Source organism: Polyodon spathula, chromosome 39 (genome assembly GCF_017654505.1).
Source record: "Polyodon spathula isolate WHYD16114869_AA chromosome 39, ASM1765450v1, whole genome shotgun sequence".
Lineage (NCBI taxonomy): Eukaryota > Metazoa > Chordata > Actinopteri > Acipenseriformes > Polyodontidae > Polyodon > Polyodon spathula.
In genome coordinates this window covers 3,028,325-3,049,676 of record NC_054572.1, presented here as the reverse complement: position 1 = coordinate 3,049,676, position 21,352 = coordinate 3,028,325, and the positions used below count along the sequence as shown (strand labels likewise).

The 21,352-nt window shown below is 39.6% G+C and overlaps 3 protein-coding genes across 3 annotated transcripts; 1 reads left to right on the top strand and 2 right to left on the bottom strand.

The window, feature by feature from the left end:
• Positions 1 to 608: 608 nt before the first annotated feature.
• LOC121304704 (LHFPL tetraspan subfamily member 5 protein-like) lies at positions 609 to 10,968 on the bottom strand. The gene is made up of 3 exons (XM_041236004.1): positions 10,208 to 10,968; positions 1,715 to 1,951; positions 609 to 625 (listed from the first exon to the last, which is right to left on the bottom strand). The coding sequence occupies exons 1-3, from the start codon at positions 10,617 to 10,619 to the stop codon at positions 609 to 611; spliced, it is 666 nt and encodes a 221-aa protein (XP_041091938.1). The 5' UTR covers positions 10,620 to 10,968.
• A 5,045-nt stretch (positions 10,969 to 16,013) lies between these two features.
• On the top strand, positions 16,014 to 19,443 carry LOC121304705 (colipase-like). Its single transcript, XM_041236005.1, has 3 exons — positions 16,014 to 16,436; positions 16,736 to 16,858; positions 19,133 to 19,443. Exons 1-3 carry the CDS (start codon positions 16,350 to 16,352, stop codon positions 19,283 to 19,285), a joined length of 363 nt encoding a protein of 120 aa, XP_041091939.1. The 5' UTR covers positions 16,014 to 16,349; the 3' UTR covers positions 19,286 to 19,443.
• Positions 19,444 to 19,658: 215 nt separating this feature from the next.
• On the bottom strand, positions 19,659 to 21,352 carry LOC121304680 (armadillo repeat-containing protein 12-like). Its single transcript, XM_041235950.1, has 3 exons — positions 20,937 to 21,352; positions 20,601 to 20,672; positions 19,659 to 20,122 (listed from the first exon to the last, which is right to left on the bottom strand). Exons 2-3 carry the CDS (start codon positions 20,670 to 20,672, stop codon positions 19,862 to 19,864), a joined length of 333 nt encoding a protein of 110 aa, XP_041091884.1. The 5' UTR covers positions 20,937 to 21,352; the 3' UTR covers positions 19,659 to 19,861.

Sequence of the window (21,352 nt, the reverse complement as noted above, 5' to 3'; positions counted from 1 at the left end):
AGACCTACATTTTTATCTCAAGCTTGTCTGACTCGTTCACAATGTTCTGTTTGGGACGGGACAGGCTCTCCTCCCGGTTTACAATGAAGCAAGGAGCACCAGCTCGGCCCCTGGGCCAGTGAAGCGGGTCTGTGGTGGAAGAGCAGCCAGCTGGAAGACATTTGGACCCAATTCACTGGTAATCCTGAAATCAAATCAGCACGTGAAGGTGGGGATGCAGTTCCCCAGCCCTCTCTAAACACTGTGTTTTATTGCAGAGCTTTGTAACATTGTATTTTCAGTGCATAGCCCTATGCCTGCACTACACTATTCATTGCAGCTTTTGTTTGACAGGCTTTCAACTTCCACACACACCTGGATGTCGCGAGCCCTCGTTTGAGGAAGAGAGATGTTTTAAACTCTTTCACAGCCTTTCAACTTCCACACACACCTGGATGTCGCGAGCCCTCGTTTGAGGAAGAGAGATGTTTTAAACTCTTTCACAGCCTTTCAACTTCCACACACACCTGGATGTCGCGAGCCCTCGTCTGAGGAAGAGAGACGTTTTAAACTTTGTTTGACTAGTAAAATAAAAGACATATTACTGTACTTACCATAGCAGCTGGATTCTAAGCATGAGCCCCTTCTGCAATAGAAAAATAAATCCCCAAATATTAGTGATTCTTACAGTATGCTTAACTGACAGGTTGGTTGTTATTAAAAAAAAAAAAAAAAGTGATTTTTTAATTAAGAAACTACCATACTTTACCAACTAGGTCAGTACAAACCCTAAAATACGTTTTAAATAAATAAATAAATAAAAATAACTTCCTTGACCTTGCAAAAAATAATATGTGCACCGCACATGAAGAATCAGGTCATGCCATTGACTGCACTTGTGTTTCAGTGTAGTGATGCACTTTTCCACTAGATGGGAGTCTAACCAGCTTTATGCCCGAATAAAGGCAGAACTGAAGCTAGTCAAGGGGAGCGGAGCTTGGTTTTTAAATAAAGATGTTCTCGTATTTTTGTTCCCATGTTGTTAAACTTGGAATAAAGACCCTACCGTATAACACTGCAGTTGGCTTGCATGTTTGATAAGCATGTCTTTGACAGTGGTCTACATATTGAGCGCTTGTAAAACATTTAAACACTTTTTTAATCCTTATAAAAGAAAAAAAATCAAACACAACTTTTCAGTATATACATGACCCTCCATCGTCCTGAATTCCCATTTAGAAATGCTTCACATGCGAACAAACTCCAGTAGCAATGATTAACTAAGTCCTCGCAGTCTGTGATTCCCATATGTGCCCAAAGGGTTTCGAATGTTTCCTTTGAGATACAGAACGCAGAGGTTTATAATTTAAGATCTGGCTGGTTAGAGAGCTCACGACTGCTTACATTTTGTAGATTTCTTCTTTTTTTTTAAAATATATTTTTAATCCAAAAAGGTCTCTTCAAGTCGTCACACTGGCTCATTAAACACATGGAAATATTCTTTCAAAAGCAGTTGTTTTATGAATGAATGCGAACATGAGTTATCATGTTGCACTGCAGCCCATGTTCAATTCCCGTTCTGTAACACTGGTTAGCGGTGTATTAGCTGCTTTGTTAAATACTGACGTGATCACAATACTGCAGAGTTGTATGATGCACTGCTGTTAAGTATTCTGTTTTATACCGTGGTCACGATGCCACCTTGCCTCTTTAGAGAAACCCGTACTGTGATTACCTTTATTCTCCACCTTGAAGTCCTCTGGAAGGAGGTTGTCCTGCCGGTTTCCCAGCACGAAGGCCAGGAACGAGAGGATGAGCGCGTCCAGGATGGCGATGATGGTCAGGATGTAAGCCCAGCGCACAGTGCAGGCTCCCAGGGTGTACTTGTCAGTCTTGTCCCCGCACATGCGCCTCACCTCGTCAGAGTCCCAGCCGTCCGGGTAGATCAGGCACCCGATCACCAGCCCCGCCGCTTTTACACAAAGCAACATGTTTGTAGTTAGAATCTATGTATGGGCAAGGAAGGGATTGAAGCCTCTATTATTGAGTACACTGCTCCACACAGCTGCAAGGGACAACTTGACCTGCATTGGAACATTACTGATACAAAGATATACTAAGCTGCAAAAGCAAGGTTTAGCTTCACACTCACGACAGTCCTTTGAGAGGGCATTCAAGAACACACGTCTGCGTTCGGTGCCCACCTAGGGATAGGTAACTAATTACTGCTTCATTTCTGCTAATAACTAGGGGCCTCATTAATGATAATGATTAAGCTGTAAAAGTGTGACTATGATTATTGGAATCAGTAAAGGAGACATGTTCAATTGTGTTTAAATCCTTCTTGTGTGCACTTCTTCACACTCAGATACATCATTTAGTTCATTAGTCAGCATTCGCAATCCCCAGGTACAGCCAAGTTATGGATGAATCTAACCCACAGTTTCAAATTTAGCAGAGAACCCAATGAAGTTAAAAGGGTCAGTTCAGAAGGTAGAGAGCCCCTTTTCTAGCGCAGTAATGTATGCACCGAGTAGTTTACTGTCTAAGTGGCACAAAGTCTTTACATGCATTGTTAATGGCCTTTTACTTCATGCAGAGCCTAATTGAAGTAAAGTAAGTCTGGCTTTAATAATGAAGTGGCTCATATCTTATTGGCTAATGCATTGCAGTCTGACTCCTAGAATATGTATTAGTGTCAGGGTGCAGTTGTGTCGTGGCAGTAATGACCCAACTTTCTCTTCTTTCCTCCAGTGTGCTTGTTTAGCTATGATGTAATGTACGGTAAATGTTCCGAAGCTCTTTTTAAACCAGCTGACTAACAAGGACAACGTTTGATACTGCAGCTGCAGCCAACCGCAGTACTGCAATGCAATCTGCTACAGAGTGGCCTAGAGACGAAGTTGGTTGTGGTAAAACCTGAAAGCCGTGCTGTAATACATGCATTCAAATTCTCATCACCACTCGGAACAATATCCAGTTTCTTCTGCTCCTGTCACTTGTAGCTGGAGACATTTGAAGAGGCTTTCAGGTGAATAATGAATTGGGTTTATCTTCTCCAATTGCTTTCAGGCGCACTCATTCATCTTGCATTAGGCCTCTGTTGCCTGGCAACAGTTTTCAGGAGCAAGTGATCTTCAGTGTAATTAGTGGGGCCAGAAAGAGCAATCCCTGATTGGCTGGGAGGATGTCTGTCTCCACTGTGCTGCACATTATTGTGCATGATTTCCATGTGAACACAGTGCAGGTACAGTAACACTAAAATAGCAGAGAGCAAGGGAGACACTCTGCTCTGAGAACTGTGCAGGTGTCTGTGGTTTCCAGATCATGGTTTAATGCTTACATGAGCATGTGGCTGCTTTCTCATGGTCTTACTGAATTGTTTTAAAAGTATTTTTAAAAAGTGTTGAACTAGAATGCTCTATATCGGAGCACTGGTATCTTGTAAGAGAATTACCCTGTGACAATTCTGTATGAGAATTTCCATGCAGTGTTGAAAACCAACACTGTGAACCCATTCATTTAGTACTACCCTATTTATAGAGGAGTCATTATCAGTGTCCGAACTCGCCTGTGCTCGTAGCAATCTCTTCTTCCAGCTTGTGAAAAACCAAACCTCGGGGAATGTTCAGCCCCATGTGTGATGAATGGGTCCAATCAGGAGATCAGTGAAGCTCTTGCTCCTGATCACCTTGCTGCTCTCCTGAGCAGATGGCCGGGTGCAACAGTGCATGTACGGCATGTTGATAAAGCCTGGTGCAGAGTCAATCTCCTCCATGGGGGAGTCTCCAGAGTCATTCTCCTCCGTGGGTGAGTCTCCAGAGTCAATCTCCTCCATGGGGAAGTCTCCAGAGTCATTCTCCTCCGTGGGGGAGTCTCCAGAGTCAATCTCCTCTGTGAGTGAGTCTCCAGAGTCAATCTCCTCCATGGGGGAGTCTCCAGAGTCAATCTCCTCCATGGGGGAGTCTCCAGAGTCAATCTCCTCCATGGGGGAGTCTCCAGAGTCATTCTCCTCCATGGGGGAGTCTCCAGAGTTAATCTCCTCCATGGGGGAGTCTCCAGAGTCAATCTCCTCCATGTGGGAGTCTACAGACTCAACCTCCTCCATGGGGGAGTCTCCAGAGTCAATCTCCTCCATGGGAGAGTCTCCAGAGTCAATCTTCTCCTGGGGGAGTCTCCAGAGTCAATCTCCTCCGTGGGTGAGTCTCCAGAGTCAATCTCCTCCATGAGGGAGTCTCCAGAGTTAATCTCCTCCATGGGGAAGTCTCTAGAGTCAATCTCCTCCGTGGGGGAGTCTCCAGAGTCATTCTCCATGGGTGAGTCTCCAGAGTCAATCTCCTCCGTGGGTGAGTCTCCAGAGTCATAAATACATGAATAAACTGACACAGAATAACATTACTGACGGTGCAGCAGCCGTACTGTCTTTGTGTTTTAAAGAGATTTTGGGTCAGGGTGCTAGTGGTCATTGTTTACTGATCTCGAGTCCCCTGTGCCGGCTTGTGTGTAAGACGGAAAGGAGGAGCAGCCATTTGTTCTTCCAAAGATTCTTATTTTTTGTCAAGCTGACTTGACTCTCAAAGCCTTGTCTGCTGCACAGGATATATAAGCTAATTACAGCAACAAGCAATGCTACATTAATAAGGGGACAGCTGGTGGATTTCCAAAAAAGCAGTCAGACTTCAGTATGTACACATTGGTGTGTAACTTCCCTTATAAAAGTTTACCACAGTCATTTTGCAGTTTTCCCATGCTTTCCATAATATACTATGCATCTTCCCATGGTTTGCCATGTTTTTTTATATATGATTTGGTGATTTACCATAACTTTACCATGCTTTCACTCTGTCTCATTACACTTTGCTATGTTTTTAATTGGGTTTGTTCAATGCAGGCTCCCACTCTTCCAGTATCTGCGAGAGCTCTTACAAGGCTACACCACTCAAAGATTCAGTAATTCTCCAAGGCTTTATTTGAAGGAGTTGACACTATGCACTTCTATCACAGCAAAGGCTTTGATTAATTAGAATCACCCTTTTGTAACCACACGCACAACACAGACATTAACAAACACTTCTAGGTGAAACATCCTTCAGGTGATTATTATTAGTTTCTTTCAGTATCTCTGCTCCTAAATAAATACTTTGTGAACTGTCTTCAGTATTAAGTGTCATCAGAGCATGTTAAAAGCATGTCCAACTGCAAACTGCAAGGCATTATGCATAAGGTGGTGAAGTGCTCCTACAGTTTATACAGGCTTTATAAGGTAATTGGCGAATGCAGTGTGTCGGTTTTTGAGGTAGCTGGACAAGTGTGGGTATATCTCTGAAGACCCTTCCAAAGTCAGGAGTAAAGCATGGGAGGAATGACAGTGCCTTATCCAGACAGCAAGTACGCTTGAGGGATTCAGAGAACAACTTGGGATGAGGATTGGGAAGCAGCACTGAAAGCCTAATCAGTCCAAACAAAAATGAAAAAGCTAATGACATTTCCCAGTGTGTTCCTCTGCACTCAACCCTGCGTGAATGCAAGCAAAGTGAACTGCTCAGGGTAGAGATCGCAGTGATTTCATGTCAGAATGGAACGCATACTGGGAAGCGACGATGGGGATCGAGGGTGCTGTCTGGTTTTCTCTCTCTCTCTGCTAATCCTCATTCTGCACTGGGACCCAGCTCCATGTTCATTAATGATGGCAACCCTCCTGGAAACACCACTGTCATCCAATTGTGTGCCACCTGTCAGTCGTTTGGCAGCAGCAGCCGCTCAGATGACAGCATGTGGTTATTAGTACTTGATTAGGCTGTGACTGCAAACATGATGTGGCACAAATTGACAATCCCCCTTTAACATGTGTGACTTTCACATTGTTTTCTCTTACTGATCTCTGTATTCTTATTGTTCCTGAGTGCAATATGCTCTGAGTTGAACAGTCTTTTAATTAACACGCTGTTGGGAATTATTTTTTCTTCTACAGCAGTGTTGAAAGTGGTTTACTGACTTAGTATGCAAATGTGTCCATCCCAGTGCTGAGAAAAAGAAAACTCATTTTTAAACAGGGGTCGTTAAAGATTTTTCACAGGCCCCTTTCTTGTTCTGTAGCGTGAGTATTTTTTCTTCCTTGCTGTTCATTTAGCAATCTAGTAAAAGCCTTGTGAAAAAAATAAATAAATAAAAAAAAACAGCGCTCCATCACAGTCTGATTTAATCAAACACAAATCCGTTTTAGACATAAAATGCAGCATAAATTGATTGCCTTCTGTTTAACGCATTAGAAACAGATTTATAGATTGATTCTGGCAGCAATAAGCCTAGAACTTAAAGGACTCTAAATGCACCACAATAATGGGCTTTGAATGAGAAATTTTTTTCTTGAACAGTGCCAACAGAACAATGACTACAACGCATTGCATGGAACTGGACTGTTGTTACCCTGCTTTGTGAGAAATTACAGTCACATAACAAAAGAACATTGCAAACTATCTCAAAACTTTCATTTTAAAGCACGGGTAAAATCTCGCTTCTCTCTCTTCATTTTAGAGATATGGAGTTGCTGTGTTATATTATGGCATGAGAAAAGAACCAACAGTAATCCTGAGGAAAAATAATTTGCAGCAGTAATATGTGAACAAACAGTTGTGTTGGAAAGCTGCTGAGCGTGTCTTTAAAGCAGATGCCCTTAAACAGATCCTACACAATCTGCAGGCATTACTGCCTGGCCTTGTCTGAACGCTCCTGTGCTCTCAGTAATAGCGTCTCCAGAGTGTCTCGGACGAAGAGAGACGATAAGCAGGGGAGCGCAGGGTTAAGAGGCTTTTATACCAGGGCGGACTGCTCCATTAGTCTACTCTGAAGGAGATCAGCCTCTGTCTATTAGTGCTAACTATCTGAGCTTCCATCTGCAACTAAAACAACTTGGGCTCACTGGGCCAAGATAGATTGACTGCCTGCTCAATATCGCTCAATGGACTGGTACCGTATGGGCACAACCATTTCAATATGTATTTCAAATGGGGCACTTAGAATGCAAATCAGAGTTTAACGCTTCTCCTAGGCTGATGTGATTCCTCAAAGTCTTCTTGCTAGTTAACGGTGCCCTCTATCAAACTGAACATCCAGCTCCTCAAAGAATGCTGCTGCTACCTCCGGTCGGCTGTCTCTAGGAGTTTTATGGAGCTTAGTTGCAGGAGAATAATTTATGGGGTTAGTATGCAGCCAAAACCCATTCATTTATTACACCAGACCATAAAACCTGCATCTCCCATAGCATTAAACACACAATTCATCACAGTACTAAGTGAACAACACTGAGAAGAAGCCGTGATCACTCTCTTTCCACAAGCGATCATTTAACTGCTCTCTTCTTCTTTTTCAGTACTGCTAAAATGGTTCTCCATTAAATAATACAAACTGTTTTTAGGACTATAAAATGCAGGCAGGCAATCAACCATTTGTCCTGTGACGGGACTTTGAACAAGCACTCTGCTTAAATATTAAGTCAGATGGTGTGCAGCCGATGGGAGTGAGCAAAGCCTTTGTTCTGGGAAGCCTGGCCCCTTGACGACATCAGATTGGAAACAGTACCTGCACCGAATCGAGAGAGGCTTGGATTGAGAGAGGTGTAATGGAGCTCAAATATTTATACAGACTGGCTCGCCTGACAGCTGACATCTCTTTACAGGGGCATTTGATCCCAACAAAAAAAAAACACACGTTACCCAACAGTTGCATTCAAGTAAATAAAGCAGAAGATTAAAAACTAAAGGGGTGGCAAAATCGTCCTGACGCACAACAGGGATGTGTCCTGTCAAAACTCATCAAACATTTCAGTGACATTATAGCAGCTGCTGTATTCAGTACCAGTCAAAAAGAAATTATACAAGAATTATTGAAGTGTGAAATAGGAGGCTGTGTGGTCCAATGTGGTCTAATAAATGCATTGAAGTGTGTGTCGGTGCTAAGAGCATTGCTGAGGCAGGGGGCAGGTGCACACAGCTACTGTGATGTCTAATAAATGGGGTGCAGAGGCTCTGATACTGGAGAGGTGTACGGGTGCTCCACAGACCATATGAATCATTCTCTTTCATCGACGCACCCCCACATGCCTAGGGAGGGGTCAGGTGGCAGTGCACCCCAACATGCCTGGGGAGGAGTGAGGTGGCAGTGCAGACGTACTGGCAACTTTCTCATTAACTTTAGTTTATGAATGAACATTTGCACTGCCTCCAAGAAAGTCATGAAACAATTATTTCAACCAATTAGTATTGCTGTGTCTCTGCTGGTATTTAGTGTTTCAACCAATTAGCACTAAGCATTGCTATGGGAGGGCGGGCATTCACTGTTTCAACTTATCACTGATAGTATCAGCACCAAGCACTCTCATGCCTGAGACAGCTTTTACTTTACCAGTCTTGACCTAGCAGCTAATTTCACTATGATAGCTGTGCTTAATGATGTCGGACTGCAAAACATTAAAAATACATCTCTGTAACTTCCAGAACCACATTTAAAGCAGTCAAGAATAAAGGATATTTAACTGTTAACTGTCAATATCTTTCTTAATAAACAAACCATAACCTTCCTGTGTTTCTGTATAGTAGTAATGACCAATCCACGTTGCGGATGTCACTTATTTTAATTTAATTAAATCAAAGAACTTGTACTCTAACTCTGTATTTTTAGTGCTGATGTCTTCTCCGTCATGTTCTTTTTTTATTTTATTCACTATGCCCTTTTGTAACTGTGTTACTGCAACAGCCCAGGCAAGTGAGCCATGATTATTTCCAGTACTAGTAGACTCTTAGTACTGTATTTAGAATTTATGATTTTACTAATGGCTTTGAGTAGAAGTGATATTTGATGTTTTCGGTAAGAACTCAAGAAACGACGTTCATCATTAATGAGGGCAGATTAACAAGACAAGCTTACGTCTGTTTTAATTAATGTATAACTGTGTTTCTTGGCACGGCATGACAAACCTTTTCATTTTTAGCCTCTAATACTGAATAGTTTTCCCATTGACCGTTGTTGATTGTCATTGATTTTAATGTATTGTAATTGACAGCAAGAGAACGGGGGAGTTCCAAAATACGTGTTTTGCATCTTTGATAATTCTACATTGTTGTTATTTGTTAAATTTAACAAGCCGTGTGTGTCCAGAGAGAATATCTGTAGGCCTACATCTACATCAGACTACATCTTCCTTACAGTGAGAGGAAAGCCACCAGTTTCCATTACGGAATGCAGAGCTACAAAATATCTGAGCTTGATTTAACCCAGCCCAGGGTTTAACAATGCTAATTACAGCTTTAAAGACAGGTAGAGAGAACAGAAATACTTATAAATCTATATTAATAAGTAACAGTTGTTACCAAATGCCTCTAGTAGTGCACTGCTTTCGTGCTAGCCTTTATTTCCTGATGCGTCTACAGAGCCAATCTAGTGATTGTGGTATAGGAGGAAGAACTGTCCCGATTCGTAGGTGTCTGCAGCATGTTTTCAAGTCCTGTCTGTGTTACAGTAGAGACCAGCACAATGTATAATGTTTATGTGCTTGATGATTTGAATACTGTGCTTCCTATAGTTAACTATGTCATGTACAGTTATGGATGGGTTGATGTTTTGGTTGATGTGTTCGAAATCAAAATGCCAGCTTTCAGGATATTTTATATAGTTGTTGCAAGTATTTAAATGGTTGTCGTTTCAGAATATTCTTCATAGTAACTGCTAATAGTACAGACTGCAATGGCATTTATACAACAGTTCAGTTTCTGAATGGACCTATTAAACCTGTCAAATAGCATGAAAGCAGTTTAGTCCCGAAGATTTTAATGTAGCTTGTTTGTATTTTACGATTTTTAAAACACATCTAAAGAAGACGCACAGTAGGCTATGTGTTTGGTATGTCATTGCATTTTATTTACGTAGCCTCTGATTTGCAACGATAATAACGTTGGTTTGAATCTTACATTAAATGCAGACTCCTCTTTCTGATTTTTCACTTTGTGCCTCTGTGTCTTGTTCCTTATGAAACTCACTCGGTGTACGCATATTTTGATGGTGAACTCCACCAAAAAAGACGTCTCTGTCTACCAATCCGATTCACGACTGCTGAGAAGTGATGACTCCAGAAACTCGTGGACAGTAACGGTTACTGACTCGCTTATAGTTGAATGGGACGTTAGCATACTTTTTTCATGTGTAATGCAACTAGAAAAAAAAACCCAGTGCTCACCTGAGGCTAGCTGCATCCAGGCGCAGATTTTGTAAACCGTGGCTGCGTTACAGAAGAAGAAGAGCCCGAAGCACACAATACAGCCCACGATCAGGAGCATGGCGATCCCCACGAAGAACATAGCGGTCCTGAACGCGGCAGAGGGAATCGTGGCAAAGTCCAGCGGGCTTCCTTTGCACGTCAGCTCCGAGGTCAGGGCATTGCCGATACAGTAGTGAAACAGACCGAAGTAGCCCGCCTGAGGCGTGTTCACGCTGTCCCCTATCCAGTAGGGCTGTATGAAGCAAACTACCAATATGATGGCAAGGCATACCGTGAAAATGGCCCAAAGGGCGCCTATCGCCCGGGCGTTTCTCACGTAGTTAGTGTGGTAGATCTTGGCAGCTTCACGGGCCGGTAGCATCTTTTCCATCTTGGCAGAAAACGTGACTGAGTCGTGAGTTTACAAAATAAATAAATCCATAAAAATCTATGAAATGCAATATCATTAACAATAATACAGCAGCGCAATTACAGCTCGTCGATGTGTGTTTGCATTGCCTCTGTTAAAAGTTATCACTTCAAAGCCCAGCTTTACTTGTCCACTTTTGAACCACACGTCGCTGGTTCGGTTTTTTGTAGTACCACAATATCTTCCTCTTTTCTTCCCGCAGTTCAAAACACCTCGTATCTTCACAAGCTCATTAAAGAGCTCAGATGATAAGCAGCCTCGTCTAATTACTGGAACTCTCAAAGAGTCATCAGATACACCATATATCTGGTGATGCCTCTACACGACAGGATTCGATATCCAGTAATAACTGGCCATTTGTTAATGCCGTGCTTCCTTTCTCTCTCTCTCTCTCTCTCTCTCTCTCTCTCTCTCTCTCTCTCTCTCTCTCTCTCTGTCATCGGTCGACTAATGATCCAGGACCTTCTTCTTATAGTTAATGACGTCTTCCCGACGCGTCCGAGGAAGTTGCTTGCTTTGTCTTATCTTGTCTCCAGAGTTACCGCAGGATCCATGTCTTTGAAACGCCAAACAACTAGAGCATATAACAAATACATCATATACAGGCACCTGCACCGCACGCAATATGCTGTTCATTCACAATACTGTTACACGAATAGCTGCTGCGGCTAGGGTGCCTCTTTAACACGGCTTCCTGTTATACTTACTACCTACTATCTTTAAAAAAAGTTCAACAAGAAAGAAACTTGTATTAGTGTATAATTAACATTTACATTCAGGCCAATACACGATTTATTATTATTATTATTATTATTATTATTATTATTATTATTATTATTAGTGGTAGTAGTAGTGTTCTTTGTGTACTGGTACCATGCACAGTTTGTATAAAATCCTCAGTAAAGTTTTTAATTTCTGCATAATAAAGTTGTCTTGCTGTTTGGAGGCTAGAACGACATGCACGACGTTAGTTGTCAGCAGGAACGGTCAAACAGCGGCCCTATCTGGACTAATTGAAATGTCAGGCTTTTCATTAGGAAGCAGTGCTGGCAGGTGTTTTCATTAGGAAGCAGTGCTGGCAGGTGTTTTCATTAGGAAGCAGTGCTGGCAGGTGTTTTCATTAGGAAGCAGTGCTGGCAGGTGTTTTCATTAGGAAGCAGTGCTAGCAGGTGTTTTCATTAGGAAGCAGTGCTAGCAGGTGTTTTCATTCGTGCAGGTGCAGTGCTTTACTAATTAGGAAGCAGTGCTAGCTAGGTGCAGTTTTACTAATTGAATGTGCAGTGCTAGCAGGTGTTTTCATGTGTTTTGTGCAGTGCTTTACTAATTGAATGTGCAGTGCTATTACTAATTGAATGTGCAGTGCTATTACTAATTGAATGTACAGTGCTATTACTAATTGAATGTACAGTGCTATTACTAATTGAATGTACAGTGCTATTACTAATTGAATGTGCAGTGCTATTACTAATTGAATGTACAGTGCTATTACTAATTGAATGTGCAGTGCTATTACTAATTGAATGTACAGTGCTATTACTAATTGAATGTACAGTGCTATTACTAATTGAATGTGCAGTGCTATTACTAATTGAATGTGCAGTGCTATTACTAATTGAATGTACAGTGCTATTACTAATTGAATGTGCAGTGCTATTACTAATTGAATGTGCAGTGCTATTACTAATTGAATGTGCAGTGCTATTACTAATTGAATGTACAGTGCTATTACTAATTGAATGTACAGTGCTATTACTAATTGAATGTACAGTGCTATTACTAATTGAATGTGCAGTGCTATTACTAATTGAATGTGCAGTGCTATTACTAATTGAATGTACAGTGCTTTACTAATTGAATGTGCAGTGCTATTACTAATTGAATGTGCAGTGCTATTACTAATTGAATGTACAGTGCTATTACTAATTGAATGTGCAGTGCTATTACTAATTGAATGTACAGTGCTATTACTAATTGAATGTACAGTGCTATTACTAATTGAATGTGCAGTGCTATTACTAATTGAATGTGCAGTGCTATTACTAATTGAATGTGCAGTGCTATTACTAATTGAATGTACAGTGCTATTACTAATTGAATGTACAGTGCTATTACTAATTGAATGTGCAGTGCTATTACTAATTGAATGTACAGTGCTATTACTAATTGAATGTACAGTGCTATTACTAATTGAATGTACAGTGCTATTACTAATTGAATGTACAGTGCTATTACTAATTGAATGTGCAGTGCTATTACTAATTGAATGTGCAGTGCTATTACTAATTGAATGTGCAGTGCTATTACTAATTGAATGTGCAGTGCTATTACTAATTGAATGTGCAGTGCTATTACTAATTGAATGTGCAGTGCTATTACTAATTGAATGTGCAGTGCTTTCCTAATTTTATGTGCAGTGCTTTACTAATTGAATGTGCAGTGCTATTACTAATTGAATGTGCAGTGCTATTACTAATTGAATGTGCAGTGCTATTACTAATTGAATGTGCAGTGCTATTACTAATTGAATGTGCAGTGCTTACCTAATTTTATGTGCAGTGCTTTACTAATTGAATGTGCAGTGCTATTACTAATTGAATGTGCAGTGCTATTACTAATTGAATGTGCAGTGCTTTACTAATTGAATGTGCAGTGCTATTACTAATTGAATGTGCAGTGCTATTACTAATTGAATGTGCAGTGCTATTACTAATTGAATGTGCAGTGCTTTACTAATTGAATGTGCAGTGCTTTACTAATTGAATGTGCAGTGCTATTACTAATTGAATGTGCAGTGCTATTACTAATTGAATGTGCAGTGCTATTACTAATTGAATGTGCAGTGCTTTACTAATTGAATGTGCAGTGCTATTACTAATTGAATGTGCAGTGCTATTACTAATTGAATGTACAGTGCTATTACTAATTGAATGTACAGTGCTATTACTAATTGAATGTACAGTGCTATTACTAATTGAATGTGCAGTGCTATTACTAATTGAATGTACAGTGCTATTACTAATTGAATGTGCAGTGCTATTACTAATTGAATGTGCAGTGCTATTACTAATTGAATGTGCAGTGCTTACCTAATTTTATGTGCAGTGCTTTACTAATTGAATGTGCAGTGCTATTACTAATTGAATGTGCAGTGCTATTACTAATTGAATGTACAGTGCTATTACTAATTGAATGTGCAGTGCTATTACTAATTGAATGTGCAGTGCTATTACTAATTGAATGTACAGTGCTATTACTAATTGAATGTACAGTGCTATTACTAATTGAATGTGCAGTGCTATTACTAATTGAATGTGCAGTGCTATTACTAATTGAATGTGCAGTGCTATTACTAATTGAATGTACAGTGCTATTACTAATTGAATGTACAGTGCTATTACTAATTGAATGTGCAGTGCTATTACTAATTGAATGTGCAGTGCTATTACTAATTGAATGTACAGTGCTATTACTAATTGAATGTACAGTGCTATTACTAATTGAATGTACAGTGCTATTACTAATTGAATGTGCAGTGCTATTACTAATTGAATGTGCAGTGCTATTACTAATTGAATGTACAGTGCTATTACTAATTGAATGTGCAGTGCTATTACTAATTGAATGTGCAGTGCTATTACTAATTGAATGTGCAGTGCTATTACTAATTGAATGTACAGTGCTATTACTAATTGAATGTACAGTGCTATTACTAATTGAATGTACAGTGCTATTACTAATTGAATGTACAGTGCTATTACTAATTGAATGTGCAGTGCTATTACTAATTTTAATGTGCAGTGCTATTACTAATTGAATGTGCAGTGCTATTACTAATTGAATGTACAGTGCTATTACTAATTGAATGTACAGTGCTATTACTAATTGAATGTGCAGTGCTATTACTAATTGAATGTGCAGTGCTTTACTAATTGAATGTACAGTGCTATTACTAATTGAATGTACAGTGCTATTACTAATTGAATGTACAGTGCTATTACTAATTGAATGTGCAGTGCTATTACTAATTGAATGTGCAGTGCTATTACTAATTGAATGTGCAGTGCTATTACTAATTGAATGTGCAGTGCTATTACTAATTGAATGTGCAGTGCTATTACTAATTGAATGTACAGTGCTATTACTAATTGAATGTGCAGTGCTATTACTAATTGAATGTACAGTGCTATTACTAATTGAATGTGCAGTGCTATTACTAATTGAATGTGCAGTGCTATTACTAATTGAATGTGCAGTGCTATTACTAATTGAATGTGCAGTGCTATTACTAATTGAATGTGCAGTGCTATTACTAATTGAATGTACAGTGCTATTACTAATTGAATGTGCAGTGCTATTACTAATTGAATGTGCAGTGCTATTACTAATTGAATGTACAGTGCTATTACTAATTGAATGTACAGTGCTATTACTAATTGAATGTGCAGTGCTATTACTAATTGAATGTGCAGTGCTATTACTAATTGAATGTGCAGTGCTATTACTAATTGAATGTGCAGTGCTTTCCTAATTTTATGTGCAGTGCTTTACTAATTGAATGTGCAGTGCTATTACTAATTGAATGTGCAGTGCTATTACTAATTGAATGTGCAGTGCTATTACTAATTGAATGTACAGTGCTATTACTAATTGAATGTACAGTGCTATTACTAATTGAATGTGCAGTGCTATTACTAATTGAATGTGCAGTGCTATTACTAATTGAATGTGCAGTGCTATTACTAATTGAATGTACAGTGCTATTACTAATTGAATGTGCAGTGCTATTACTAATTGAATGTGCAGTGCTTACCTAATTTTATGTGCAGTGCTTTACTAATTGAATGTACAGTGCTATTACTAATTGAATGTACAGTGCTATTACTAATTGAATGTACAGTGCTATTACTAATTGAATGTACAGTGCTATTACTAATTGAATGTGCAGTGCTTTACTAATTGAATGTGCAGTGCTTTCCTAATTTTATGTGCAGCGCTTTACTAATTGAATGTACAGTGCCAGTATTTGAGTTTGTATTTATGCAAGGGGAGCTTTTTTAAATGTCCCTTAGATGTTGTGTTGGTGTACAACAAGAGCAGTAACAGAAGCACGCGTCATTCTCTTTACATACACAGTGAAAAGGGATGAACTGCAACGACTGCTCAACTAAACCCTAACCCCAAACATTTCTGTTTCCATTCCTATATTAAAATAAATAATAATAATAATAATAATAATAATAATAATAATAATAATAATAATAATAATAATAATAATAATAAAGAACTGCTAGAATAAAAATATGCACTTCTATCAGATTGAAGTTCCCATTTGGAAATGCTTTTAGTAAAGATAGTAGCCTGGGATTGCTGATTTTGTTAAAATAATCTAACATCTGCTACCTTGCCTAGTATCCACTTAGCAACTGCATGGCAATAAACTGGGAATACATTATAGGCTAGAATAATAATTTCAACAAACAAAAGATCCTGGAAGGATCCTGTTTGCTCTCGGTGAGATTTCAACATGTGCTGTTAATAATATGTGCACGGTTTTAAACTTCTGTTCCCTGTGAGATAAGAGGCGCTACCACGTGCAGGTACATTATATAAGACAAAGTTTGAGGAACTGGATACATCACATCATCCTATACCCAGCACAGCACCTCAGGGGATACCCGAAGCGCCTTCACCATGAGAACTCTTCTCGTCTTCCTCGCTTGCTCACTGGCTGCTGTGATGGCAGCTCCTCCTCAAAACAAAGGCATTATCATTAATCTGGTAAGACAGGGTCCTTTCATAGCTGCTTTTCTTTCTTAAATCAAAGTTGCTTGCTCTACATTTCTGACACCGATGCCTACATAAGACGCATGCACTTGCTTGCAGTACAGTATGGGGTATTAGATTGTAGATCACTGGTGTGCTTTGGACCTGATCAGCGTTGTATATTGTGAACAGCTTGTTTCCAGTGTGGTACGTGTCTGTATTTGTGTTTGTTTGTCAAATAAACAAACTTCAGAATAAGATTCATCTGTATCTCCAACCTGTAATGCTTTGTTTGATTAATTGTGCGTTTGCAGGAGAACGGCGAGTTGTGTTTAAACAGCCTCCAGTGTAAAAGCTCCTGTTGTCACAGGACTTCAGGGGTCAGCTTGGCTAGATGTATCCATTTAGCTGCCGACAAACAGGAATGCTCTCCAAAGGTAAGCAAACCAAGTTCACCTGTCCGCTAACGGAGCCTAAAGGAATGTATGCTCTTAGCGCACAGCCCCAAGACCCCAGCCAACATATGGCAAGCCAAATTATAATTCAGAGATATCTCAAATTTCACTTTAACATGTCTTGGAATATTTAGAGATATCTGTAAATCATGTGCATATATCTGTAAATGAATTTGCAATATCTGTAAATAAACCGTTTTGAAGATATCTTAATTTCATTTTGAGATATTTAAAAATGAAATAGAGATCTCTAATTGATTTACTGATATCTTTAAACAATGTTTTGCTAGCGTGATACGCCAGTCATTTAGAGATATTTCAAAATAACTTCATATTCATTTAGAGATATATCTAAATTAGTTTAAGATATCTCTAAATTAGTTTAAGATTTCTCTAAATTAGTTCCTGTGAAAATGTTGTAAATGGACTTCCTGTTCATTTCAAGACATCTCTAAATGAACAGGAAGTCATTTCGAGATATCTTAAATTTAACTGCATTTCAGATATTTCATTTGAAGCTCCATTTAAAGATATCTGGAAATCATTTTCAGATCTCTAAATGTATTTTAGATATTTTTTAAAGCATGGGCAGCACTATGGAGTAGTGGGCTTTGGACTCTTGACAGGAGGGTCCTGGTTTCAGTCCCAGGTTGGGGACACTGCTGCTGTACCCTTGAGCAAGGTACTTTATCTAGAGTGCTTAGGTAAAAATCCAGTTGCATAAATGGGTAATTGTATGTAAAAATGCCCTGGATAAAGGCGTTTTTAAGAAATAAATAATTCATAATTTAGAAATATCTTCATGTATTTTAAGATATCTTCAAAAAGTTTGAAATTTAAAAAAAAAAAAATGATTTCAATATCTTAAAATATTGAGAATATAGGAGGACTAATTCTGTTCTGATTGGGCACCAGTAAACGTTGCTGAACAAGCATTGATATCCAAGACTGTGGTAGAAGAGAGCGTGTTATAGCAACACCCAAAACATGTTCTTACCACCTGATAGCATTACGAGGTTTCTATACAACACTGCAAAGCAGTTTGGAATATTAAAAACAGTCTTGAAAACAAGTCAAAGCTGTGGGCACAGGTCAGTAGCTGCACACAGGCAGTGGGAATGAAGCAGCTGTTTAAATAATACACAATAAGGTTGCCACTACATCAAATAAAAGAAAAACACAGGCATTGAGCATCTTGCCAAGAGTGGAGATAAGGGCTGGCATCAATCCAAGGTTGCGACACTTCTCTTGGTTATAAAACAGAGTCACGCTTCAGCTGGAAGTTCCCAGATGGGTTCAAAGACCTCTATTCACACTAATAACATAAACTAACATTAGGCAGTCCGAGATCTGGGTCTGTGAAATCAGCCACAAGTTTTTCCTTGAGCTGGTTTAGTTTGGTGTCTTTTAAACCATGAATCAACTTCTCTCCGTTTCAAAGATTCCTTCTACCAGGGAACTGCTCTAGGATTGGAAATACTTTCCAGCTTCAAGGAAGTAACATTCACACACTTTCCAATTTTTAAAAGATAAAATACAATACAATGCTGGCACATCTACTGAGTGAGTTATTAGAGATTTTTATGGGGCAAATATTCACTATATTCTCAAAGACTCGTAAGAAATACAATATAACATATGAAATGTAATCATTTTCGAATTCCTTCTGATCTGAGTGGCTTGGACGCCAGTCAGATAATCAATAGCCACTCTTGTACTGAAGCTGTCAAGAGATGCAGATCCAGTGCTGTGGAACATCCTGATACTTCAGTTTGTAATTCAAACCCAAGTTGTTTACCAGGGCCTTCTAGCACAGATGCTTCAGCACATCCCAGCAAATTAAGGCTGGAGTGCCCTCTAGTGGTTTGTTTGATATATATTTGTCTCTGGAACGTCCCGTGCTTAGGGGTCTATTCACAAAGCTTTAACCCAGGTGGGTTTGAGACTTCTGAGTCAACCACTATTAAAAAAAAAAAAATTGGTATATATATATATCTTTATATATATATATATATATATATATATATATATATATATATATATATATATATATATATATACACACACACACATATATATATATATATATATATATATATATATATATATATATATATATATATATATATATATATATCAATAACTGTATATTACTGTAATTCTCACAATGATAAGCAAAAAATGATGTATCTATTGATAAAGACTGGCATGCATGTGATTTTTGGGGTTACAGTCGTGCTGTATTGTGTTTTTCAGACTCTATATGGGACCTACTACCGCTGTCCCTGTGAAAGTGGTCTCAAGTGTAAGACTGACATCAGCATAGGTGGATCCATCACAAACACCAACTTTGGAATCTGTTACGATCCCAGTGATGAGGCGCCCAGTGACAAGGCAGAGTCTTCTTAAACAGACACCCCCTGTCCCATTGAACAGCACCAGCACTCTACTGCTAACACTGGCACACGGCTCTTCTCTTGAACACCACACAGCTTGAATCCACCCACAACACTGGCAATAGAGTGGAGTGACACCCCCCCAACCCCCCCCCCCCCTTACTCTATCTAATAAATCAGCACTTTGCAAAATACTTTCTGCATGCTTCTTGTTTCACACAATCAGTAATTCCAGATTCATATTCATAATTCATATTGTACTTACCTGGCAGGGCTATGCGATAAAGTACTTTAGATCTGTTTATTTGCACTATTTGTAACAACAGAGCTCTCAGTACATTCAATGTGTAAAAACCAGGAAAGGGGGAGGGCATGCTGGCACTTCTATAGGACTGAACACTAATGCAAAAGAAACAAAAAAAAACAAAAACACATTATTCCAGGCTACTTTAGTTTTGTGTTTGATACACTGTGACGCTGATCAATCGCTTGCATCTAAAACCACGAGAGCAGCAATGCGGTAGCAGTAAACACTCTCCTTGGTTTATTGGAGTTTGCAATAGTAATGTATCGCACAGTCATCGCTGTGTTACACGAGCTTGCTGATGATGCTGAAGGCTGCGCTCTTGATTTGCGAGTCATTGTGGTTCATGAGTGGCAGCAGCTTGTTGAGCGGGGAGTCGGAGTTGAAGAGAAGCACATACAGGGACTCCTCGTTGTATTCCCACTGCACACACGAGTAGTTCTCGCTCTTGCGGCTCTTGTTCAGGTTGCCCACGAAGGCCAGGAGCTGGTATATGATGTCTTTATTCACAAAGGGCTTGAAGAGGTGGAGGAACGCAAGCTCGACCTACACCAACGAGATGGAAGAGTAAAGCAAAACTAACAGGCACACACACACAGACACACATATACGTACGCGCACACACACACATAGACACGCACACATGCCAGCAAATCAGAGATGCTGTGGCACAGTAATGGGCGTAGGGTACTGATGTCACAAGATGGGGTTGTTCAATTGATCTAAACTACTGGTGGGTCTAAATACCGCCACTGTTTGAATATTAAAATAGGACCAAACTTTGGATTTCGCTACAAAGCTAAAATACACTTAAGAGACTTGTGACATGTCAATAATTCATGCAGCCCAGCTGAGTGCCTGAAATCAGTCCTTTAATCATGCTGAACTGTGTTACATGCACAAAATACAAGCAGGAGAGATTAAACATGCAGTAAGGGTTCACTAAGAGAGGGCCAACACCCGCAGTCACCTGGTAGATTCACTGCAAAACAATTTACAAAAGAAAAAAAGACACAAAACTCACCTTGGAGTTCAGCAAAACATAGGTGAGGCCTGGGTTTGTAGACAGACTTAACAGGATTCTTGTAATAATCATCTAAAAACAAAAGGTGTCTTCACTTATAAACATTTCCCATAGCAAAAGCAGAGCAATGAGAAATAAAGCAAATTTAGAGCCTGGTAAAGCATAGGGAAGCATTGCAATAAATAATGAGGTATGCTAAAGCATATAAATAAACATGGCAAACCACTATGTTAAATGCATAATATAACCAATGGAAAAGCACAGGAAATCAACAAAAAAATACCATGCAATGATACTATTACTATTAAAAACAGGGCTATTAGAAGAAACACAAACCTTCAACAAGTGATGTGTGGTAATGCATCGATTTCACTGAGGAGACTGCCTTGTAACCCGTCTCCTCATCTCTGTTACTGGCACCTACCGAGACCCTGCCAGTGTAGCGCGCTGTCTGCAGGATGTGGAGGTACTCCGGAACGCCCTTCAGGATCTCGGGATGGTTCCCCCTGCACAGCGCCAGTGTGCTGATCAGCCCGAGGCCAGCTCTCTGCTGCTCCAGGCACGCACTCTGGGCTGTGACATAAATGATCCGGGGGGTGCACTTCTGGAAAAACACACAGAAAGAAAGCAAGGAAAAGCCGTCTTTACACAGAGGTGGCCTTGTTTCCAGAGCTTGGCTCCACCAGCTATGAAACTTGAGTCTTTACTGGCGTTACTTTTACACATTATCTGAGGAGAGGCTGTGCGTTTTT